Below are 21616 nucleotides of genomic sequence, written 5' to 3'. Positions count from 1 at the left end.
AGAGAGGTACTATATTTAGTGGGGTGATCGCTTTGTGAGCTATGTGGATCTCTGATCACTATGCTGTACAACTAAAACTGGTATATTATTGTATGCCAACTGTAATTAAAAAACAACAACATTGAATTGTACGAGGAACTAATTGTCTATTATATTTCAATAAAGCCAGAAAAAAAAGTATCAACGGGGAATCTGTCACTCTGGTTGAGGGATAAAATGGGATTTTCTGAAAATATGAATTAAATAATTTTAAAAAATGATAAAAGTGAAAGGAGGATAATGTTTTGCAAAGTTCAATTGAGGGTAGTAAATTCTAGACTGAAGGAACAATACAGTTAAAGGTGTCAACTATTAAGGATCAGTAAACTATGACCTTTGGGCCAAGTCCAGCATGCCACTTATTTTATAAGTAAAGTTTGTTGGAACCCAACCATAATCATTGAGTAATTGTCCACAGAGACCATATTGCCCCCCTCCCCCACAAAAAAAAACCTAAAATATTTACTGTCTAGCTTTTTATGAAAAATTTTGCTGACTCCTAGACTAATTTCTTAATTTATTTGTTCATTCAACAGATACTTGTTAAGTGCACACTGCATGCCAGAAATTGTATCAGATATTGAGATTATGATGCTAAGCAAAAACAAGACGAAACAGACGTGATTTCTATCATGGAGGGAGGTTCTAGAAATTATAATATTTGAGAGCTATAAAGAAAATAATGAAGTCCTGGGAATATTAAGTATATTTAGGAAGAGTGATCTAGGAAGACTTTATCAAGAGGATAACTTATCGGGTAAAACCTACCAGATGAGAAAGAGCCAATCATGGAATCTGAAGGATAGGGATAAGAATGATCAGGAAAGTGAAGGACGTACACAAAGTTCCTAAGAAAAGAAAGACCTCAGCTTGAGAGAGTAGTTGAAAGGTGGCCAGTGTCAGTAGGATGTAGTGAGCAAGATGGAAAGTGTGGTATGAGTTGAGGTTGAAGGGCAGGCGTGGACTAGGTGTTGGAGAGTCTTATAAGCCATGAAAAAGATATATACTTTTCAATCTGAGTTTAACAAGGAAGCAATTAAGAATTTAGAAGAAAAGTGAAATAAAACAATTTTCATTAAAAGAAAACAAAAAGAAAGGAAGGCAGAAAACTGGGTGTCGGGTGGGGATTAGTTAGGAGGCAGATAAGAGAGGAACTGAAAGATAAGTAAAGCAGCTCATAAAGATTCTAGGCAAGAAATAATAGTGGCATGATCTAGAAACTGCTTCTCAGACTTTGTTGTGCCTGTGCATGACCTTAAAATCTTGTTAAAATGCAGACACTGACTCAATAGACATGAGCTAGAGCCAAGATTCTTTGATTTAAACGAGTTCCCAGGTGACCTGGTCCATAGACCACACTTTGATGTAACAACTGTCTAGAGGTAAAGACATAAAAAATGGATTTAAAAAAATGTCTTTCGAATCATTCATTTTATTAACACTTTTTCATGACTCAAAGTCTTAAAGCAGATTTGCAAAACAAAATGATGCAAAAGAGAAAATCCAGACCAGGCACTTTTAATGATTATAAATAAATTAGTGCTGGGTGAGAACACTTTTTACAGAGCTTCAGATATGGGGCACAACCTGGGAGTTGGAGTTTGAGAAAAGCATGAAATTCCAGCTAATTAATGAGGAAGTGCCCAGAGGATGGTTAATTTTATTAATTTTTCTTATAAAATTTTATTATGTGAATCAAAATGAAGAAGAGATAGTCCCTGCTTTAAAAAGAAATACCGTATGTTTGAGAATAGATAGACATGAATTTTACTACATTGTGAAAAGCATTTCCACAGATTCAAGGCTAGTATTCATTGAGATCAACAGAGGAAGAAAGTCTCATTTTAAGGTGCAAGCTAGAATCTCTAGAATGATCACCAGAGGATAACTAGGAATTGAAGAACAAAGGAAGAGGAAAGTGTTCTAAGAGAGAAAAGATGGCCCAGAGTTTAGAGGAAGTATGATGAGAGACATTGTTGCTTTTTTCAATGCAAGATCTCATAACAGTGGCTGTCAGAAGATGTCTTGTCAGATTTCAGTCTTATGTATTGTGTATATAGTTTGTATAGAGACATTCATTCTAGTCAATTCGAACTAGCAAGAATTTTCTATGCTGCTAGCCTGGGCCTGAGCATAGTAGAGACCTGAGAGAAAAGACAGTATTGTCAATAAATGATAACTAATGTCTGTTAATAACTAATAATGGATGAGGACACTTGAGCCGAGAGAAAGAATATGACCAATTCAAATGACCTGCTATACAGATCTCTTAGTACAAGAGTAGAAGAGCGAGAATTCCAACTTGGCTTGTCTCACTGCAGACACTGCCTTAGCTAGAACTGCAGTTTATTTAGGGAGACAAAACCAATGTACCTAAAACAATTAGAGAGAGATACAAAATCAACATTATAGTTATAAACTAGATTGCAATGCAGTTTCAAAATGAAAATAGCTTTGTTTTTCTTCTGATTATAGAAGCAATACTTCCTCTCAGTAAAACAATTTAAACATTACAGGATTGTATAGTGTAAGAGATGAACATTCCTCTAATCCCATCGCTCTACCTAATGACAGAAATAGCCACTTACAACTACCTTTTTGTCTCAGGCATGCACATGTACCATCTCACAAAAAGAAATAAGCATTAAAAAATGCTAGCTCATACTATATATAATGTTATGAAACTATTTTTTTCCATGCACACTAAGGAACTATTTGAAGGTAAAACTGTGCTTATGTTCTTCCTAAACCTTTATAAAGATGCATTCAGTTCTTTTCAATTGACAGATAATTTCTTGGTCACTTGATACTCATTTACCTCCAGCTAGTTCAATCAGGATGACACAAGTGTACTAACATTGGTCATAGTATCATCATCATCATCCTTCCCCAAAAGGTCATCATCTTTTTGCCAGAGCATCATAGCTGGCAGGTCAGTGCCATTACCTCACCTCTCCAGCACATGGCTTCATCCTTTTCTAAATCACTAACAGTGTGTGTGTATGTGTGTGTGTGTGTGTGTGTGTGTGTGTGTGTGTGTAAAACAAGTCAGGTTTATTTAGATGCAATTATCTGCAGTGAATTTACCTATTTTAGGTATACAGTGTTTGATCAGCTCTGACAAATGTATAATCACTAAAACACTCCAAATTTAGAACACTTCCATTATCTTCAGAGAGCCCTCTTTCCTCTTTGCATTGAATACCCTCCTCCCATTCCTGGCCCCAGGCAGCTACTGATCTACTTTCAGGAGCTATAATATTGCCTTTTCAAGAAAGTCATATAAATGGAATCATAAAGTATGTGGTCTTTTTGATCTCTCTTAATTTACTTAGTGCAATGCTTTTGAGCTTCATCCAGATGTTGCACATATCAATAGCTTGTTGCTTTTTACTACTGAGTATTATTCCATTGAATAAATAGGACACGCTTTGTGTATCTATTTACCGATCACCGTGATCGATGTTTGGAGTTTGAACAGTCCCTCGCCATGGTAGGCTTTAATGAATAAAGCTTCCGTGAACATCCATATATCCTTGTGTGGACATTTTTTAGATTTCCCTTAGGTAAATGACTAGATGTGGAATTGCTGGGTAGTATGTTCAGTGTATGTTTAACTTGGTAGGAAATTGCCAAACTGTCCTCCAGTGTGACTGCAGCTTTTTCTTTCTAGATCCTTACCAACACTTGGTAATGTCAGTCTTTGATTTCAGCCCCTCTAGTGAGGTTTTGTGGTATGTCCTCTGGTCTTATTTTGCACTTCTCTGATGACTCATGATTTTAAACATATATATTTTCATATATATCGTGTCCTTTCACATATCTTCTTTGGAAAAATAACTCCTTTCTCTATTTTTTTTTTTTAATTTTGTCTTCTTATAATCGAGTGATAAGATTTCTTCACATATACTGAATAGAAGTCTTATATTGGATACACATATATCTAATACTGTCCCAATTTTTGGATGCTCTGTCCTGTTTGTTTGTTTTTTTTTTCCTTAATCCCACTCTACCCAATGGAGGCTTGAAGGAAAGAGCTGATGAGTATTTGTGTCTAGGGTCCCAGAGAGCTTCACTATCATGGTGACCTATACTTGACCTTTAAGAATTTTGTAAAATTTTATTTTTTTCTTTTCACCCACTCATAACTACCACTCTTTTGTTCCATGCTCTGGCCAAAATAAAACATTTCTTATGTTCTGTCTCTTCTTGGAAGGATTTCTCCTTTTGAAATCCAGTTCACCAGATGGTCTTACAGCATATTTAAAAATATATTTCTGTTGATTATCTGACTTTTGTTTGTTTGTTATAATGAAAGCAACATTGTCTTTCTGCTTTCTATAGCTTAAGCAGAAGTGGAACTGCCTTCACCTTCACTGTTAATGTGACAGAAAGACTCTATTGCTCGCACCATTGCAGTCTGTCAGTCCTTTTATCCCTATGTGGGCCCAGTGAGCCCTATGTGCCCTGGAATTTCAGATAGTAGCAGCTAGAATTTGGGCATGTCCATGTTTGCCATCATGAATGACCTGGTCGTCAGGGTCATTGGCACTTTTGTTAGTTTTTCTTGTCCTCTGCTCCAGCACCATTGGGAGAGTATCTTTCTCTCATCCTTGTTAAAGTTTATCATGAAGCTCCCATAAGTGATAGCTCTCTAGCCGATTTCACTCTTCTTTCAGTGTCTCATGGCTCTGCCTTCCGGTCACTTAGCACAAGTTCTGCTGGGGCTTATTTTAAGAGAGCACAACTTTCACCAAATGCTCAATACCCTGTGCAAATGGTCCTGGAGTAAGACTATCAGTTCTCTCCTGCCTCAGAGTGAGCGTCCTCCCTGTTCCTACACAATGCATCTGGAGCTTCAACTATGGTCCTGGCCCCTTTCTCAATGGGTACAGATGACCTGACGGTTATCTCCTGTGGTGCATACTTTCCAAGGCTCACCCCTTAATGGCCCTGATATACTGGAATTTCCAAGATGAACTCTTAAATTGGATTTTTCTTCAGGAAACCTGGCTACAGATATTAATATTCTATCTTCAGATTCTTATACCTTGCTTCCAAGATACTGTCTTTGTGTCCAAACATGATGTCCCTCCATTTAGCCAAAGTTAAAAAAGTACAATTGACTGTTTGAAATCAGTGCTTGCTGAATGCTCCAATTCAAGCTGATTCGAGCTGATTCGAGCTGATTCGAGCTGATTCAAGCTGACAGCAATCGCTGGTCGATGATGAAGACACAGCTCACAAAGGACTCTAACTATGGCAGTGAGGTGTGACAGACTGGTTATAAAACTTCATTTCCTGTTTCCACTGCTCTCTCTAGACAAGATTACCATCAAAGTATTGTTCACTTGGTTGTGAAATGTGGCGACAAAGGTTACTGATCTTTTTTGTCTTGGTAGGTATAGTTAAATATGCGATTTGGGATTAAGCAAACCAACCTTTTTTTCTTACCTCCCTCCTCAGGAATTAGCAAGGCTCTCTATATATGAAATTGGTCATATTCTTTCTTGGGGCTGTAAAGCAGTTGGATTGCATTCCCTCTCCTTTCCTCCCAAGAAAAAAGAACAGCATTTTAAGACACCTGTACAATTAGATTACAAACCACAAAGTGCAATCTCCCACAGGAGGCCTGTCCCATTTAGGGTTAATAGTCCTCTATTTATTAAGGACAGGGCCACAAAGTTTCAAATTTCCATATCTCACAACTCAAACACTAACATGGAGAACACTCCAATTGACTCAGGAAATATATTTGCCTGAGACCAGTGCTTTATGAAATTTATTCTCCAATTGGATGATCTCTTAACAGTGTTTGTCATAATCAGATTTTGAAACCATATATCTCCTTTCAAGTGATGATTCTGCTGTAACCTCTGGCTCCATGCACACTTCTGGTCTGGGTAATGCAGATCTTGGCAATGAATGAAAACCACAGCTGTCTTATCAAATAGTAGCAGTTCTTGTTTTGTTTAACGGTGCTGGAAATTAGTTTTTCAGGCACTGATCTTGACAGGTCAGCTATCAAAAGTGGGTGTCTGTGGCCATAAATTCATCGATCCCATAAACAAAATTCTGTCTGCAAAAGAGCAGATGCACTTATATACAAATGAAATGGTCTGCAGCTGTATGACTAAGTGTCAGAACGTCTTTGGGTAAAGGTTTTTCTGGCTCCCTGTTTATCAAGGCTATCAGCCTCATTTGGCTTTTATTGACTGAAACGTTTTTCTTGGCGTTTTGAACCGGGAGAAGCAGGCACCCTCAGGAGGGAGGGAGGTTTCAGCCTCTCCTACTCTTAGTTGGCTACAAGCTTGGAAATCCATTTAAAGGCTTTATTTTATTTTTAAAAAAATCCACTGGAGTCTTTGTTTGGACTGTGTCTTTTTCTGTTTTTATATATATCAGATACTCAGAGGGATGACGTTGCTCAGAAATAACAAAGGTTTACCGCTCTGGTCTTAAGATTTGGGCAAGAGCACAAAGCTTTATGGAAATAGGGGGATTCACTCAGCCTGGGGCACTTGGCTTCAGGCTGATGTGAGGGAACAATAAACTCCTGCTCAACTGGAAAGATCCCGGATTCTCAACATCGTTGCGTTTGATGTGTTCGAAGGCAGAATTTTGGTTTTGCCTTGAAGTATTTTTTCTTTCTTTGTCAGAGTACAGAATGCCTGAAGGCCAGGGAGAGATAAATCAGTATTAAAAAACAAAAAACAAAAACAAAGCAAAACAACAACAACAACAAACATAAAAAACTTTAAGCCCTAAGTATTTTCAGACAAAAATATAGGAATAATAACAGGCTTGGAGGAATTTTTTTTTTTTCTTCTCACGAAGTTCCACTTTGATTTAAATGGCCTTACATTAGGATTGTCTGAATAGCAACTAATATGATTTGGTGCTATCCCTCTTCCTTTATAAAAAAAGAATGCCTGTCTTCATGGAGCTGGGCAGTGGCCACTTCCCTGTCTCCAAACCCACAGGCTCATGGGCCTTACATCATCTTGGAGAAGTCTTAGAATGTGAGGTGCTGTGCTTAAATGAACTTGCAATGTGCCTGTTTTAGATGGGCACTCCTGAGCCACAGCTCCTTGCACCCAAATGACTGACTCTCTCATATTGGCTTTGACATGCCAACAGATAATTCGACTCTGTTTTTTTTTCCCATTCAGTCCTCAATCATACATGTGCATGTGACAGAATTTTCTTAATTGCCTCTGCTAGTTATTTTTATCGAAAGCTTATTCTCCTTTCTGTAAAAGTAATGAAAAACATGTTAAAAACATGAAAGAGCATAAAGAGGTAATAATGATTATTCATAATTCTACCACCTAGATATATTTACATATTACATTTTAACATATCTCCTCCCATTTTTACCACCACCTTCTCTAAAAAACATGTTTGTTGTACACACAGTTTTATATTCTGATTTTTTACTCTGTGATTATTAAGTTATTTTATAACAGATGATTTCCTTTGATCAGTCCCTCAACATGATAGACAGAGAAGGTTTTTTTATTCTATTTTATAGATAAGAAAATGAAATTTCAGTGAAGTTAAATTTATTCAACAAATATTTATTGACCGGCTTCTGTGTTTCAAGCACTGTGCTATAAAATATGCTGTCTGAGGACCTTTGGTTAAGTAAGTGGTGGAAACACACAACTAATACATAAGTCTACCAACTCATAAAAATATGCTAATTCCATACTTCCAAGTTCCCAAATCTATAACAGTTATAGTAACTTGATCTTTGAGAGAATATGGCTTTTAAGGCAAGGCTGCTAACCCTGAGATGAGAATAAGCAAGGCAAGATCTAGTTCAAAAGCCTGAGACTCTAGACAGTTTATGAAGACAGGATTTAGATCCCAGGGGACAGGGTGAGAAACCCAGATTGCACAGCTGGATCAGACTTAGGGCCACGATGGAATACACTAGAGATCATTTCCACTACAGTTTTGCATAAATGGTGGCAATTGGGTCAAGCATTTCATTAGCTGTGAGGAGTGTATCATACTAATATAACAATAAGGGAAACTGAGTATGGGGTATCTGCACAACTTTTACAAATTTCCTGTAAATTGACAACTTTTCTAAAGTGAAAATATTTTAAAGAATGAGTAAGAGTTTGTGAGACTCAGCTGAAGAGAAATGGCATTCTAGGCAAAGGAAACAAATACGAAGAGTCAGGAGGGAACATGATGTGCATGAGAAAGGTTAGGGATTTGCAGAGGGATGGAGTGTGCTGTAGTTACATAAGCTGAAGTGAAGCTGAGAGTCAGGGTTAGGCTTGGATTAGGAAGGTCTTTAGGCCAAGTTTAAAAGTGTTAGGATTTATCCTGTAGGAAATGAGAAATCATTAGAACAATATAATTAACGCATTTCATTTTGAGTTTAATTTTTATAAAGGTACCTATCAGCACATTGGAGAAGGGCTTATAAAGGTACCTATCAGCACATTGGAGGTTGGGGTAATTAGATCAATGGAATGGCTGTTACAGTGCTCTGGGACAAAGATGCTGCCATTGTCCAGGCAGTGGATAAGCACAGGATGGCATGGACAGGCACTGAGGAGCAGAGCCCTTCTGGGAGCTCAGCTAAAACCCGAGAAGGGCCTGACTTCATCCCAGCTGCTTCTTCCTGCCTCTGTTCTTCATTCTCATGACTGGCTACAACTCCAATAGAGAGACAGGTAAAGCCTGGTTAATTAAAGCCATGAAGAACCCAATTGCACATGCTTATCCAAGCCAAGGCAGCACAGAGTCGAGGTGCTCCTTTGTCAGTACCAGAGTGGTTCAGCAGCAGGTGTTAGAAATTCAGGTTACACAACTGGATCACTTAGGTCCTGGCATAGGGCAAAACATCTAGTCCCTGGAGCAGATATGTCATCACGAGGTTGAGATTGCCTTCATTATATCTCTGTGAGCCATTGAGGTGGTCAAGGGGGCCTTCATAACACCACCCAACCCAGGAAGTGCAGTAGATCATACATCAAGGTTAAGCGTCTCCAATGCCTGTGCTACACATTATGGGGATGAGATTCAAGCAGCCCAAATACACAGCAGAGTTTCCCTGAGTCCACGTCAAAGGGTCCAAAGAATGCAGGGAACCAATACCTTGACTTCTTTGGCTGAGTTTCTACTTTTCCTTTCAACCAGCATTTTAATCCAGATGCAGGAGTTGATTCTGGGTCCCAGTGCTATTTCTTGAAACTCAGTGGAGAAACAGCCATGATATTTCCTTCTCACTCTACTAGTTCCCAGAGTGTGGTGTTTTTGATGTTCTTGAACAAAACATTGGGTAGATCTTAACTATGCTCTTCACTACAGTGTTTCTAAAATTAGGGGTGATTGGGGTTGCTCCTCAGAGTACATGGCCATGCTCCTAGCTAAATGATTTATTTATCACTGCCAGACATCCTATTATTTAGGAAAGAGTGGATCTTAGTTGGTATCATGTTCAAAGTGATGGCAGGGGTTTCCAGGTTCTGATGTTCCTGTGCTAGGCCTCAGAGTTGTAGTATCTTCCAGGTGGAATGGTCTTACAAATTCTGAAACTGTGGCTTCAGAGTCAAGACTCGGTATACAGACCCTGCCACAGATATCAAGACTATGAGAAATGCTGGGAGAATAGAAGTATCTTTAAGTGGCACTTTTCCACAGAAGAATGGTTCTTCTCATCTTGTGGGTTTTTCCTTGACTAAGAGTAGATGCTGTCTGTGGCAGTCTGATTCTTTAACCGCTTGCTACTTAAATGGTGGTCTATGGATTAATGGCAGTATCACCTGAGAACTTGTTAGACAGGAATAATCTCAGGCCATGGAATCAGAAAGTATACACAAAGTCCTTGGGTGATTTTTGTGTCTGTCCCAGTTTGAGGATAACTACATTAATATATAGTATAGTTCACAATCTTAGCTGTGCATAAGAATTATCTGGGGAGCTAAAAATATCTATATCCTGTCTACTACAGATCAATTAAAGCTGAATCCCTGGAGGTGACACCTGACCTTCAGAATGTTTTAAAAGTCCTCTTAAGAGATTCTAATATACAAGCAAGTTCAAGGCCCAGTAGCCTGGAAGAGCAGGGGTCATCAACCAGGAACATGGAGAAGCATTAACTTTCTATATGCCAAATTGCTGAGATCCTGATTAAGTTGGCTTGAGATGAGTGCCAGTATCTGTATTTTTTTTTTTTACATCTCACCAATTAACAGTTGAAAAACATTGATGAGACAAAGGTTTCATCATTGCTACTCAGACAATGCAGGGATGCAGGGAGGGGAAGCAGTCCCAAGAAGACCTATGTCTCCTGTTGTTTCTGAGCCAGGATGGGGTCCCTTCGACCACCTTAGGTTGAAATACATCAGGCTGTTGGACAGACCCTGCAGGCTTAGGAGGATATGGCAGACCCAGAGAACATGTATTCTTGACCTCTACATGCATATCAGGGAAGATTATGATGTTTGCACTATAGCGAAGACAGGCAGTGAGCTCTTTCTTGGGCACCAGGGTGTAGGACAAGCTGTACACTTGGGTCTTTGTTTCTTGCTTCACTGCTGAACATCATCCTGTGCTGATGGTGGCAATGGCTGAACTCAAGAGCCCTCTGGCCTGGGCAAGCCAAAGGAGTAATTAAAGAAAGAGGACACTTTGTGGGAAACACAGTGATGTGGCTTCAGTGAATGGACAGAATAAAATTGGACATAAACGTTCATTCCAGAAATAAGTTCTTACAAATTTGTTTCATTTTACGGATGTGACAAGTCCTCAAGATCTATATGAGATGATGGAGGAAGTGAGGAAGTACAACTCTCTTTTTGTCACACTTATTCTTTCTAAGGTTTTAAGATAGCTCTGGGTCTCTGGGAAACTTAGAGGTATGCTGTCTGCCTATTTGCCTGATTTAGGATCTCAGTTTAGGAAGAAAATTCCTAAGGTATACACAGGTACTTGTTATGTCACTTATACTCTTTTTTTTCCTTTGCAGCTGGCGACATGGGACTCTGAGAAGGGCCTGAACGGCAGCCTGCAAGAGAGGCCCATGGGCAGCCGCCTCCAAGGACTGACTCTCAAAGTGGTGACTGTCTTGGTAGGATCATGGGCATTTTGGGGAGGTTCGTTCTTCAGGCTTTTAGGTCAGAGGCTTTTCTCTGTTTGATTTAATGCTGCTTTTGGAGAGAAGGGTATCTTGAGTAGTGGCTTGAGTTTTTATAAGTTCTTTCACTCAGATAATTTTGTAAATAATGAAGGAAGAGTAAAATTGAGATTCTGCCCCAGGGCCTCTGAGGCCTTCTGTGGGAGGTCACTGGGTTAGAGAAGGACCTCTAATCCAGATCTACTGTTGAGCTCCATAGTAGACATAACCGCTTTTCTAGTTCTTGCAGGTAAACAGAATCTTGACCTACTGGTGATCCTTAGGAGATCTTTGCCGGTAGCCAAAAAGATGTTGGGAGGTGGACATTCTTCCAGTACCCCAAATTACTGATAGGCCCATGTGACACAAAGTTCATAATGAAGGCCATTTTTAGATGCAGTTTTTCTGCACAGTTGTCCTGGAATCATAGACTCTTACATCTTCAAGAGACCTTGAAAACATCTTTCTTTCAATTTCTTTCTTCACCCTTTTAGAATTATAGGAGACATTTTAGATTTACCTCTTATTAGCTGGTTAGACATGTTCTTCTCTGTTCCAGCAGGCACTACCGTTTCACCTCTAGAAGCCTTTGGCACCACATGCACACCATGAATAAGGATTATATTCTGTTCCCCTCTCCCTGAAAATCAATGAGATACATTCTCTGGGGCTGTTTAAAAGGTCTCTTTTCTGGTTTCACAGGATTGTGGTGGGGAAGTGTGAGGTGTTTTCCAGATGGCCACATGCCCTACAGGAACACATGTGACATAGCACAAAATACGAGACTGTGAGCATGACATAGCTTTGGAGTTGGAACTTGGGATTTAATCTTATCCTTTGACCTATCATATGGTATTGGCCCATTAATCAGCATCCAATTTTTAGTACAGCCTGATAGATGCAATACTTCTCTTAATCTGACATCAAAGAACTTTATTGTCATTTATTATCTTGGATGAGAAATATCCACATTTCTTATGTGGGTCCTGAAGAATTATGGCATTTCCTAAGGACAGAGTCCTGAATGTCACAAATAGAGGAATGAAAATAAACAATGTTATTCTGGGAGACAGAGTTCTGGGCAGAGCCTGGGATAACATAACATAGGACAAGTAACTCTCTGTTCTTCCACTGACATGCTGGTTGGAAGGATCTTTCTGTGCACTGTAGCCTGAGTGTTCATAAACTGCTTTAAGAAAGGGTGAAGATGTTTAGAGTCCAGGCCTAAATTGAGTAAATACATGTACATGTTCACAAACATTCTAAAGTTAAATCCATCAGATTAATCTCTCTAACAATACCCTGGAAAGATATATGCTAATGAATTTGTTATTTAATTGAAGAACGTTCATTCTGTTGTCCTCAGGAAGAGCCTTTTGTGATGGTGGCTGAGAACATCCTTGGACAACCCAAGCGCTACAAAGGGTTCTCTATCGATGTCCTGGATGCACTGGCCAAGGCTCTGGGCTTCAAATATGAGATTTACCAGGCCCCTGACGGCAGGTATGGTCACCAGCTCCATAACACCTCCTGGAACGGGATGATCGGGGAGCTCATCAGCAAGGTAGGTCCCAAAAGCCAGTCCACAGGGAGAGCCACTCTAGTCTGGCTCTGGGGGGATATCTAAATTTGGCCCATTATGTACTCGGAACCTTGGGACCAGATAAATAGACTGTAGTTACCACTCTCCACACACTAAAGCTTTTCTTTCTCAACACCTCTCCATACCCATTTCTGCTCTTCTATTTTCTCATTCCCTGGCACTCTATGTTTTCCTTCTGTACCTTATACTCTTATTCCTTTGAAGTCTATGCACTGTGCACCCTCTGTAATATACCCTTCATGAAACCCACCACCACATTTGGGCTGAAATAGGAACCTATTCCTTGCTGGAGCAGGGGATACTGGTGAGTGCTTACTTTGCTCTCCTCTCATGACCCACTGTGGTGTGTTTATGTGTGTGTGTGTGTATGTGTGTGTACATGTATCTGCATCACCATGTGTAGTTGATATTGTGTTCCTCAGCTCTTCATACTAATTTCAAATCATTACCCTTCCTTCCTCCTTTAGAACCTGAATCTTCACTGAGATTCATGATATGAGGCCAATTTGCTGTGTCTCAATTCTTGCCCCTGTCATCCCATGACCTCACAACCATTTACAATGGTAGCATCTGACTCAAGCCCTCCTTCTCCAGGGTTGCTGTTGTCAGCAAACTTGATGTTCTGATGCCTATGGAAGACTCTGGGATCCTGGTCTTTGACCTACTCACCTCCAGTGATCTTTGCTTTTTCTCCACCCCAGTACCTGCATCCATGCATCGTGTTAGCATCTTATTTGTTGCTGTCATTCTCCCATTTCATGACTACAACCTATTGTCCTTCTGGGTCTTTTGGGCCTTTGCTTCTAAAACACAGGTCCTTTGCTTTATAAATCCATAAAGGTAGACAAGAGGCCCATAGCTCTCCAATTTCTACCAGGCTTTAAAAAAACTATCATAGTATAATTTATGTACTATAAAATTCACCCATTTTAGATATATGGTTCAGTGATTTTTAGAAAATCTAGTGAGTTGTGTAACCATCTCCATAATCTAGTTTTAGAATACTTCCATCACCCCAATGAGATCTCTCATATGCATTTACAATTAATCCTATTCTCAACTGAAGCCCTAGACAACCGTCAATCTACTTTCTATCTCTACAGATTTGCTTTTTTGAACATTCATTGTAAAAAGAGTCATATAATATGTGGGCTTTGTGTCTGGCCCTTTCCATTTAGCATATGGATTTGTAATTCATCTTCCTCTAAAGTTTCAGTGCTCTTCAGATGCTACACTTTTCCCTGACTGGTGTGCCCTTCATGATTGACCAAACAAACCCCTGTGATTCCCTTCATCCCTTGTGATTTTCCGTGTTTTTGATTTCTTGTTGCATCCAAACACTGACTTGATTCTATTATCTATCCTCTGACTCTGACATTCAGGTGGATGCATACAATTAGAGAAGAAAATCACAAATATGTCCAGATGGATGTAGGAACAATGTCTGACTCCAACTTCAGCTGGGCCTTCATGACAGCCTGAGGTCCTTGACTTGTCTTTGTTTACCTTTCTCCTCAAGCAACGTAATAACCTTCTATCCGCAATTAAAAAAAAAAAAAGATTATGGTCTTATATTATGGAAAGATATGGAGACTTCTGAAATTGAAATTTACTTCAATTTCCTGTAAAATTCACATCTACAGATATGGGCCCTGACCCCCAGTTCAGAGGAGGGAGTGTTTTTATTCTTGTTACAGGTCACCCCTCCACTGTGTTGATTCCCTTGTGCCTCCTCTGGACCTGGCTTCATATAGTTTTCTCCATCCTGTATTGTAAACCTACCCTGCTCCACTAGTCCTTAAGTATGCTCCAAATTCTCTAAATCCTAAAAAACAAACAAAAACAAAAACAAAATCCCCCCCCCCCAAAAAAAAAAACCTGGATCCCGGGTTTATTCTAAAAGAGGCAAAGGCAAAAGCCAGAGATGCAAATGTGACAAGTGTAACAGAGCACCAACATCATCACCTACAATATTTTTTCTCTTTATTCTAGAAACTTTGTTAGATTTCAGTTTATGACATCAGTATATTTTCCTCTCTAGCGCACATATTAAACCTAATAAAATCTTTCTATGTCTGTTTCTCTAATTTTAATATATAAGTTGGATCCATTGTCATAATTGGTCATTCTAAACTAAACCTAATTCTGAAGATGTCTCCTATTTCAATGCCCAAGAGCCAAGAACCAAATGACCACTGTACGTTTTAGTGCTCTTGTGGTTGAAGTGGATACTCTAGGCCCATGATTGCCTGTCATCATTCATCTAGGCATAAGGATCCTGACCTCTACTGGTTTGGGCAGCTTTATCTCAGTCTAGTTCTATCTTAATGAGGATCATTGATTATTTTTAAAATTAAGCCCATCTTAGAAAGCAAAAATCCTGGGTAGTACTTTTAAAGTTGCAGTACAGTCTGCCCATAGAGTCCCTCACAACATGGCATCACTACACGAAGAATCAACCCTGAGTTAAGGGAGGTGGAAGATCAAAAGAAGTAGAGAAACCCTTTTTTCTTGGTGGATATTATTCTCTGACATAGAGTCTGCATATAAAACAATCAAGTACTGAAACATTAATGAGATCCAAGGTAGTTATATAACTCACCGTACAATTTCTAAAGAGAAATGTCAGTGTATGCTAATGGAGTTTAAACAGCTTGACAGAAAAATGGAGTCTCTTTAGCCATAAAGTATAGGAAGGATACAGATAAGCCTAGAAAAAGATAGTCAAGACTTCTTGGTGTGTGTTGTGGTGAGGGGGGGGTGGTAAGAGAGAAATACCAGCATAAGAAAGGAGATTGCTAAAGTTTGATAGGAGAAACAATAAGAAGGGGAAGAAATGCTACAATTTATGTGGGAAATGCTACAAATTATAGACTTCTTTTCTCCAGAAAAGAGTTCCAGAAGTTCTTCGGGTTTAGGAGAGAAATTTACAAGGTAATGAGGTAATAACAGACAACTTAGTGTTGGATTTTCCTTACAATATTCAGAGTTTCAGGGTTTCAACTCTCAAATCTATTTCCTATGAACAGAACAACTCAAAGGCGAGAGCAGACCTTGACCCAGGACGGAACCCAGCAGTTCATTGAAAACTGTCATCTGATGAGATAGTTTTGTTTTTCAGAGAGCAGACTTGGCCATCTCAGCCATTACCATCACCCCGGAGAGGGAGAGCGTTGTGGACTTCAGCAAGCGGTACATGGACTATTCAGTGGGGATCTTAATCAAGAAGCCCGAGGAGAAAATCAGCATCTTCTCTCTTTTTGCTCCATTTGATTTTGCGGTCTGGGCCTGCATTGCAGCAGCCATCCCTGTGGTAGGTGTGCTGATATTTGTGTTGAACCGGATACAGGCTGTGAGGGCTCAGAACGCTGCCCAGCCCCGACCATCCACGTCTGCCACCTTGCACAGTGCCATCTGGATTGTCTATGGAGCCTTTGTACAGCAAGGTACCTTCCTGGTTTCTTGATGTTGGAATAGCCCCAGGGGCCTGGAAGACCTTAGCCATTGGCCAAGTTCTTAGATACATGTTGCCAAAGTCATTTTAAATGCAATTTTATTTAATCTCCAGGATAGTACTAGTATTATGCTGCACCCAATTTCTCTGAGTAACATCAGATAAAAATTAAATGAAACGATAACAAAGAACTTCAAATCCTGATTCTCCACTTTAGATAAAATTAACTTTGTAGTTCTGCTTTGCACTTTCCTCCCTTCCCACATTAGATTGATTGCTATGCAGATGGATTTGTCAAGTGAAACTGAATCTTACTTAAATTTGAAGTCTTAATTGGGAAAAAAAATCGCAATTGTTTTGCAATCTTCTAAGCACTACTCCAGCCATTATTGAGATACAAAATCTCCTATTTCTGAGAAGTCTGGATAGTGTATGGAGAGTTACAGGATTGTGCAGTTTTGACTAGAAATAACAAATTAAAAGTTCCTAATATGAGTCTTGACCCAGTTTACACCATGGCAAACATGTGTCACCTGTTTGCGAGGTTACATAAGAATAGTCAGTGAGAAGCTTTTTTCTGCTACCATATAAGGGACCAAGGAAAAAAAATTGACCCCAAAGAGGCAGCTTCTGATTAAAAGTCACATGCAATGATTTCTGAAAACCCTAGGAAAAAAGTCATCTAGTGAGGGCTGAATATTAATAAAAATGATACGGTACATCTTATTTCTGAGGTTTAAAAGAAAGCTAGGGAACCCTCCAGGTAAGAGGTAATTCTATATTTATAAAATTCCTGAGACTACTCTATGTGAATCTGAAATTGTAAAGGGTCCTTACATCAACCAAATTGCAGCCCTGGAAGTTCTCAACACAGTGAAGTATTCTTCTAACTGGAAGATTTTGATATTCAGAATTTTATTTTGGCATTTTAACAAACATCACATCAGTTAAAGATCAGTCCTGGCTTTCTGTATTTTGTGGCCCTCCATTCCTTTCCAAGATTGGTGATCTTGTCACAGTCCCCTGTAATAAGCTGATAGTCATATCTCTGCTCCTCAACCCATCACTAGTGGAGGTTACCTATGCCTGGAGCATTTCCGTGGGGATGGGAGTGAGAGCGAAAGCCCAGGCCCAATCTACTTTGCCTGCCTCCTGTAGGTGGTGAATCCTCAGTGAACTCCATGGCCATGCGTATCGTGATGGGCAGCTGGTGGCTTTTCACCCTCATCGTGTGCTCCTCTTACACCGCCAATCTTGCTGCCTTCCTCACAGTATCCAGGATGGACAACCCCATAAGGTAAGACAGTTCCTTCTTCCAGAACTAGAACCATTCAGCTCCGAGAGGCTATACAGAGAGGATGCAAACTTGCCTGGGACAGCCTGGTGTTGTGGAGGCAGAGATAGACTTAGATCCTAGATCTACAGTTTGATGATCATAATCTTTAATGCATGAAGAGCTTTACTACTGTTGTATTTTATTTCATGCACAATTAAGTAAATGTATAAATTCATTAAATAATATTTCTCTGAACATTTAAATGCTTAGACAAATCAAAACATTAAAAATTAACAAATTAAATATCTTCAGACATTTAAACATTGATTACAAACTTAATCAAAACTTTCTAAACATTCAATTAAAATTAATTAAAACCACAAGTCTAATATAATTTTCAAAACTTTAAACACCTTAAAATTATTTTTAAGAACATGCCAATTATCATAATGATTATTCACTTATATTTATAAAATTATAAAAATATTGAAACCAAGGACTAAAATGTTTTTTTACCAAATTATTTAAAAAATGACATAAAAGAATTAGTTGAACACAGTGAAATAACTTGGAAATGCTTTGTTTTATGATCAGATTTCCACACACTGTGTAAATTACCAAAGAACTTGGACAAAGTGAATGTATGGTATACACGTGATTGCTGAAGTGACTAAAGGCATACATGTATTATACACTTTCTTGAGTACATAGGTTTCAGTATCGTTTCTTGCTTGATTCCTGGTTATGGCTTTCTGTGTTTCTGCTTTTAGTAATTTCTCCTTTAATTCATCATACTCACTATCATCATATTGATTCTTTTGATCCACAGCACTAATCAAGTCATCCATTCCCAACCAGGTGCTATGGTTCCCAATTGCCACTTAAAAGAGTTCAGACTCCTTGACTTAGATTCAAAATTTAGTATGATATTCTCTAGAATTTTTTTAGTTGACATTCTTATTGAGGAAATTACAAATTTATGTGTGGTTGTAAGAAATAATGTAGAGGGAGGAGAAAAAATGGCATAAATGTTAGAGGATCTGTTCTTCCTTCTGGTGACCAAATCAAAGTTGTGATGGAAACAAGGAGCACCAGCAAAGAAGAATCACTTGGGATCTAGATGAACAAGCCATACAGCTAGGGAGAAATCCAAGAAAGCACTCTGCAATGGCAGAAGGTAGGACAGGGCGAGGTCACGGGGCTGCCGGGTCTCCAGCGGCTGAGTGAGACAGAGGTTGCAGCAGCAGCAGCAGCAGCAGCAGCAGCAGCATAAGCCTCTTAAAGGGGCCACGTCCGCAGCGGATTTTCACGGTGACGAACCTGCTCATTCTGAGCACCAACGCCCAGTTGGCTGCACACAGGGGGCATGAGGGACTTACAAGGAGATATTGTCAGAGTGAGGGTCAAGGCTTGGTACAGAAGTGCTGGCAGTATCCATTGTTCCCTGTAGAGCCCTCCCCACTCCCAGTGCGCAGACACAGTGCCACCATACCCCTGTCATCATCAAACTGGATAATAGAGGTCGCTTCGCCCAGAAGATTCCCTGAAACCCTGCCTCCCCCAACCCAGGCCCCACCCAAGCCACATCCAGGTATATCCTCAGCGAGTCAGATGCGCCTTGCTAAGCAGCACCTACACCTTGGTTTCTGGTGTGGCCTTTTGAGGCAACTGTAAGCACAGCATCTGGGGATTGCTGAATCTTGACAGGTGGCCCCAGAGGGATAGAGGCTTGGGCTAAATTTGGCCTGCAGCTGAACCCCTCTCAGGACTGTGCCACTGGACACCTACTTCACAAATCCACACTAATAAGGCTGGGAGACTTAGGAGCTTTGCTTAGTATATAGAAACAGACACGGAAAGACAGCCAAAATGGGAAGACAAAGAAGCAGAAATCATATGAGAGAACAGAGCAGAGATCCAGATATAATGGAGTCAAGTAATCTAACAGATGCAGAGTTCAAAACATTGGTTATAAAGATGCTCAATGAACTTTTGGGAAATGTAGAGAACTACAACAAAGAGATAAAAATGGAGATGGAGATTATAAGAGGGAACCAGTCTGAAATGGAGAACACATTATCTGAGATGAGAAGTATATTAAATGGAATAAACAAAGTGAATAAAGAAGAGGATCACATACCCTATCTAGAGGACAGGAAAGACAATCAGGACACTCAAACAGAATGGCAAGAAAAAAGAGGCCAAGACTATAAAAATGATTTAAGGAGGATATGGGATACTATTAAGGCTCCAAATATTCGTCTGATCGGTGTAAGTGAAGAAAATCAAGATGTTGAACAGCTGTTTGAAGAAATAATGATGGAAAACTTCCCTACCCTGGTGAAGGAAATGGACATAAAATCTCAGGAAGCTCAGAGGATTCCAAAAATCAGGGATTTAAAGAGGCCCACATCAAGACACACCATAATTAAAATGCCAAAGGTTAAATACAAAGAAACAATTTAAAGCACCAAGAAAAAAATAAATAATTACATATAAGGAAACACCCATACGACTGACAGCTGATTTCTCAAGAGATACTATGCGGGACAGAAGATCTTGGCAAAAAATATTCAAAAGAATGAAGACCCAGGATATACAACCAAGAATAATTTATTCAGCAAAACTATCATTTAGAGTTGAAGGACAGATAAAGAGCCTCCCAGACAAAAATAAACTAAAGGAATTTATCACCACCAAGCTAGATTTACAGGAAATGTTGGAGGGACTTCTTTAAGAAAAGAAAAACCATGTATCAAAAACAAGAATAAAGAATGGTAACTACATTCCTATCAATAAGTACCTTAAATAGAAAAGAATTAAGTGCTCCAACCAAGGGATGGAGTGGCTAAAAGAATAAGAAAACAAGACCCCTACATATGAAAAGGAAGGGAATGGAAAAAGATATTGCTGTGATGAACCTAGAAGGTATTTAAGTCAGACCGAGGAGAGAAACACTATATGATTTCACTTATATGTGGAATTTAAGGAATAAAAAGAACAAACTAATCAAAAACAGACTCACAAATATAGTGGACAGTTTGGTGACGTACAGAGGGGAGGAGGGTTTGGGGGCTGGGAGAATGGGGTGAAAGGTTAAAGAAATACAAATTAGTAGATGACAGATGGTCATGGGAATGGGAAGCATGGTATAAGGAATGCAATTAGCATTAATACATTGCCTAGGTGGAGGGTCAGGGAAGGGAAGGAGCAATTGGGGGGATCATTTTACTAACTATATAGATGTCTAACCAATGTACTGTATACTTGAAACTAATTAAAATTTTTGAAAAATAAAAATAAATAAATAAATAAGAAAGAATGTAGAGAGATCTCATAATATCCTTAACCAGATTCCATCAATGGTAACATTTTGTGAAATATCAGAACCAGGGTATTGACATTAATACTATTGATTCTGTTCCGATTTCTCCTCTTGTACCTTGTACTTATTTCTCTCTGTGTGTGGGTGTACCTGCAAACATACATTTGGTTCTCTACAGTCTAATTACACATATAGATTTGTGTAACTGTCATCACAGTAAATATATAAACAATTATATCCCTATGAGGATCCCCTGTGTGGCCCTTTTATAACCACACTCATCTCCTTCACAGTTCTTCCCCTCCAATCCTATTCTTAACCCTGAAAACCACTAGCATGTTCTCTATTTAAATTTTTTTGTCATTTCAAATATGTTATATAAATAAAATTGTACCTCTTGGAATTGGCTTTTCAGTTAGCATAATTATCTAGAGACTCATCAGAATGTTATTTATATTAATAGTTCATTGCTTTTTGTTGCTCAGTAGTATGTGATGTACCATAGTTTCTTTCAGCCATCGAAGGACATCTGGGTTATTTAGAGTTTTTGGCAATTATGAATAAAGCCACTGTGAACATTTGTGTATACGTTTTTGTGTGAACATATGTTTTTATTTGTATCCAGGAATGCAATCTCTGTTTTGTGTGGTAATTGCATGTTGAGTTTTATAAGAAACTATCAAACTGCTTTCCAGGTTTACTGTACTATTTCACATTATTGCCAGTGATGTAGGAATGATTCAGTTTCTTTTACATTTTTGCCAGACTTCAGTGTTATC

At 39.1% G+C, this 21616-nt stretch overlaps 1 protein-coding gene across 1 annotated transcript in view; it reads left to right on the top strand.

Moving 5' to 3' along the window:
- GRID1 (glutamate ionotropic receptor delta type subunit 1) overlaps positions 1 to 21616 on the top strand; it is a 706314-nt gene that overhangs the window by 571100 nt on the left and 113598 nt on the right. The window contains exons 12-16 of the mRNA XM_011355348.2: positions 8213 to 8228; positions 11033 to 11134; positions 12546 to 12743; positions 15904 to 16228; positions 17395 to 17533. Of these exons, the coding sequence (XP_011353650.1) occupies positions 8213 to 8228; positions 11033 to 11134; positions 12546 to 12743; positions 15904 to 16228; positions 17395 to 17533 (780 nt within the window). The remainder of the gene's footprint in view (positions 1 to 8212; positions 8229 to 11032; positions 11135 to 12545; positions 12744 to 15903; positions 16229 to 17394; positions 17534 to 21616) is intronic.

The sequence above is a fragment of the Pteropus vampyrus genome, unplaced genomic scaffold (genome assembly GCF_000151845.1).
Source record: "Pteropus vampyrus isolate Shadow unplaced genomic scaffold, Pvam_2.0 Scaffold20, whole genome shotgun sequence".
Classification (NCBI taxonomy): Eukaryota; Metazoa; Chordata; class Mammalia; order Chiroptera; family Pteropodidae; genus Pteropus; species Pteropus vampyrus.
Note: the sequence above shows the minus strand (reverse complement) of the source record. Positions and strands in the feature narration are given on the sequence as shown.